The sequence below is a fragment of the Trichoderma citrinoviride genome, assembly GCF_003025115.1.
Source record: "Trichoderma citrinoviride strain TUCIM 6016 unplaced genomic scaffold BBK36scaffold_80, whole genome shotgun sequence".
Taxonomy (NCBI): domain Eukaryota; kingdom Fungi; phylum Ascomycota; class Sordariomycetes; order Hypocreales; family Hypocreaceae; genus Trichoderma; species Trichoderma citrinoviride.
Genome location: NW_020194788.1, coordinates 1 through 2,590, shown reverse-complemented (window position 1 = coordinate 2,590; position 2,590 = coordinate 1). Strand labels below are relative to the sequence as shown.

General features: G+C 57.2%; 3 protein-coding genes across 3 annotated transcripts; 1 reads left to right on the top strand and 2 right to left on the bottom strand.

Annotated features, from left to right (window-relative positions):
• Positions 1–73: 73 nt before the first annotated feature.
• BBK36DRAFT_1163811 (hypothetical protein) lies at positions 74–793 on the bottom strand (the record flags this gene model as incomplete). Its single annotated transcript, XM_024894581.1, has 2 exons — positions 74–204; positions 265–793. The coding sequence occupies 2 exons, from the start codon at positions 791–793 to the stop codon at positions 74–76; spliced, it is 660 nt and encodes a 219-aa protein (XP_024744928.1).
• Positions 794–1,334: 541 nt separating this feature from the next.
• Positions 1,335–1,802, top strand: BBK36DRAFT_1163810 (putative peroxisomal NADH pyrophosphatase NUDT12; the record flags this gene model as incomplete). The annotated part of the gene is made up of 1 exon (XM_024894580.1): positions 1,335–1,802. The coding sequence occupies one exon, from the start codon at positions 1,335–1,337 to the stop codon at positions 1,800–1,802; it is 468 nt and encodes a 155-aa protein (XP_024744927.1).
• Positions 1,803–1,989: 187 nt separating this feature from the next.
• BBK36DRAFT_1131339 (hypothetical protein) lies at positions 1,990–2,511 on the bottom strand (the record flags this gene model as incomplete). Its single annotated transcript, XM_024891963.1, has 1 exon — positions 1,990–2,511. A coding segment is annotated over one exon (522 nt), but the record flags the coding sequence as incomplete, so codon positions are not given.
• Between the last annotated feature and the right edge of the window lie 79 nt (positions 2,512–2,590).

The following is a 2,590-nucleotide window of genomic DNA, read 5'->3' as shown; positions in this document are numbered from 1 at the left end:
CCACGCGCCCTTCGTGTGCAACCTGTGCGGCACGGCGCACCCCGTCAGCAGGGCCGAGACGCCGCTACTGGGACTACGCGGCCGCACCAGGCAGCCGCCCGTCTGCGCGAACATCGGGCGAAGCTGCCTCTCCAACCCGAACGGCGTCGGACGCGTCTTCGATAACGCCCGCAAGGTCAGGTCGTCCCTCGCTCGGACGCGCTCCTACCGCCGACGCAAACGGAAACAGTCAAAAAGTGTATACAGTTCTTCTATACTTTTCACTTCTTATTCGTTCTAACTTGAGTGGAGGGAGGCCTAGTTCGCAGTACCAGGCGTGTAAGCAGACGTGGCTCATGGGGAAGGGGAGGCGGAAGGATTGTTTGAGGAGGCGGAAGAGGAACATCGGTCGGAACCCGCATTGTAGGTGGCGCTTCTTGCCGACGGGGGAGTGTTGTGGTACGAACGAGCAGAGGTCGAGGTGGGGGTCGCCGGGGAGGCCGTCGTCGGGATCCTTCTCGTGGTCGCCTGAGCAGGAGCAGCTTAGTTTGAGGGAGCAGGAGAGGAGTAGGCAGAAGAGTTTGTTAGGGGGGAGCGGAGGAAGGGGGCATGACGACGACGACGACGACAACGACAAGTCTTTGTCGCCGAAGTGTAGCAGGTCGAACTTTTCGCGGTCGGAGGCGCGCAGGAGGTGGTCGCCCAAGTCCAGGGCGTCGCGGTGCTTGGCGCGTCTCCCGCTGCAGCGGCGCGCGGCGTTTTTCCCCCGCAGCGGCGCGTCCTTCCTCTTCGCCAACTCGTCCGGCGGCGGCATCATCAACTACTGAAGGAACGGCTTAGACGCCCTCTCGTACCTCCTCAGCAACCGGTCGCTCCCCCCCGGACCGACCTTCCGACTCCTGTAAAGAAAACCCTCTGTTCTACACCACTACTCCTACACCAATAAACGTCCCAGCCGCAACAACTTCACCTTACCTGAGACAAAGAAATGTCACAGACACTCTCTACTCTTCGTTTACTCTTCAACTTTTCGCCGACACCACTCTACTTCGAGCCTTTCCTTTCTATACCTCAGACACCTATACCCTAAACATTACTGCAAAGTTACGAGAATTGAAGAATAGACTTGGGAGACTGTCGGCCTATAGGTATGCTCATTATAGCATCTTTGGATGGTTAGAACGGTGTTTGAGTTGAGCATGATGACATCTAGGGGAACCCTGACCTGAATCAATATATACAGCAGAAGATCGCGGGTGGATTGCTCGCAAAAGCGGAGAGCTTAATTAGACCGTGAACGTTAGTTGGTAGATGTATAGGCCCGACTTAACATCGTTATGATATACGACCCGACCATGATCGTGGCCGTCGTGTCCGCCGACGGCCAGCGCATGCTCCTCGGCCGCCAGAGCAGGTGGCCGCCCAAGTGGCACAGCACCCTCGCCGGCTTCATCGAGCCGGGCGAGTCCATCGAGGACTCGGTCCGCCGCGAGGTCTGGGAGGAGGCCGGCGTGCGCGTCGGCCGCGTCATCATCCAGTCGAGCCAGCCGTGGCCGTACCCGTCGAGCCTCATGATTGGCGCCATCGCCCAGGCGCTGCCCGACGGCGAGGCCATTAGCTTGCTGGACAAGGAGCTCGAGGCCGCGGCCTGGTTCACGTTTGACGAGGTGAGGGATGCGTTGGTCAACGGGACGAGCGCGCTGGGCGATCCGGTGCCGGAGGGGTATCAGGGGAGGTTGTGCGTGCCGCCGAGGCAGGCAATTGCGCATCAGTTGATGCAGGCTGTTGTTGATGGGTATTTGGATCTGACGCCCAAGATGTGAGATTCTTGGCTTGTGTTGTTGTGCTTGGGGGAGTTGGAGGCGCTTTATGAGATGAAAGAGTGATGACGATGATGATGTATTAGATGAGAGCGAATAGAATTTATACAGAATGAGATGGATCCATGACCATGAAATGATTACAGCGTAGATGTGGCCAATTTTATCTCTTGTATATTCCAACCTCGTTTCACGATACTCTCTCCATCTCAGGAAACACCACTCCCTCCATCACCGGAGCGGGAGTCCATTCGACAAGCCCACGCTCATACCTCACTGCCCAAACGGCATCTGCATTGATAACCTCCAGCGCATCCCTCACATCCCGATCCTTTTCCATAGCCTCTGCCAACAGCTCCAATATCTCGTCAAACATGTTATCTTCAATCCTTACATAGGAAACTATGGCAGTCAGGAGCTTCACCACTGCTTCCCACGTCCTGATAGGCGACGCATACTGGCCGAGGCCCCCTCCGCCCGAAACCTGATCCGCCATGGATTTTTTCGTGATTCGAAAGCCATCGTCTCCCGATCGTCCCGGAATCATAATCTCTCGCATCGGCAGAGACTGCGAAAGGTTCTTCGGAGACGCATTCGTGCGCACCTTGTTATGGGAGGCCTGCTGCTTGATTTTACGACACCAAGCGCCAAGCCCGTCCCACCATTCCGTTTTCCACCGAGTGCTGAGGAAATCTCCCGCCGCCTTGCACAGCCCGGACAGCGCTTCGCAGGCTTCGATCACGACAAACGTCTCTGGGTCGTGCAGTCTCGCTATGACGACCGGCCAGATG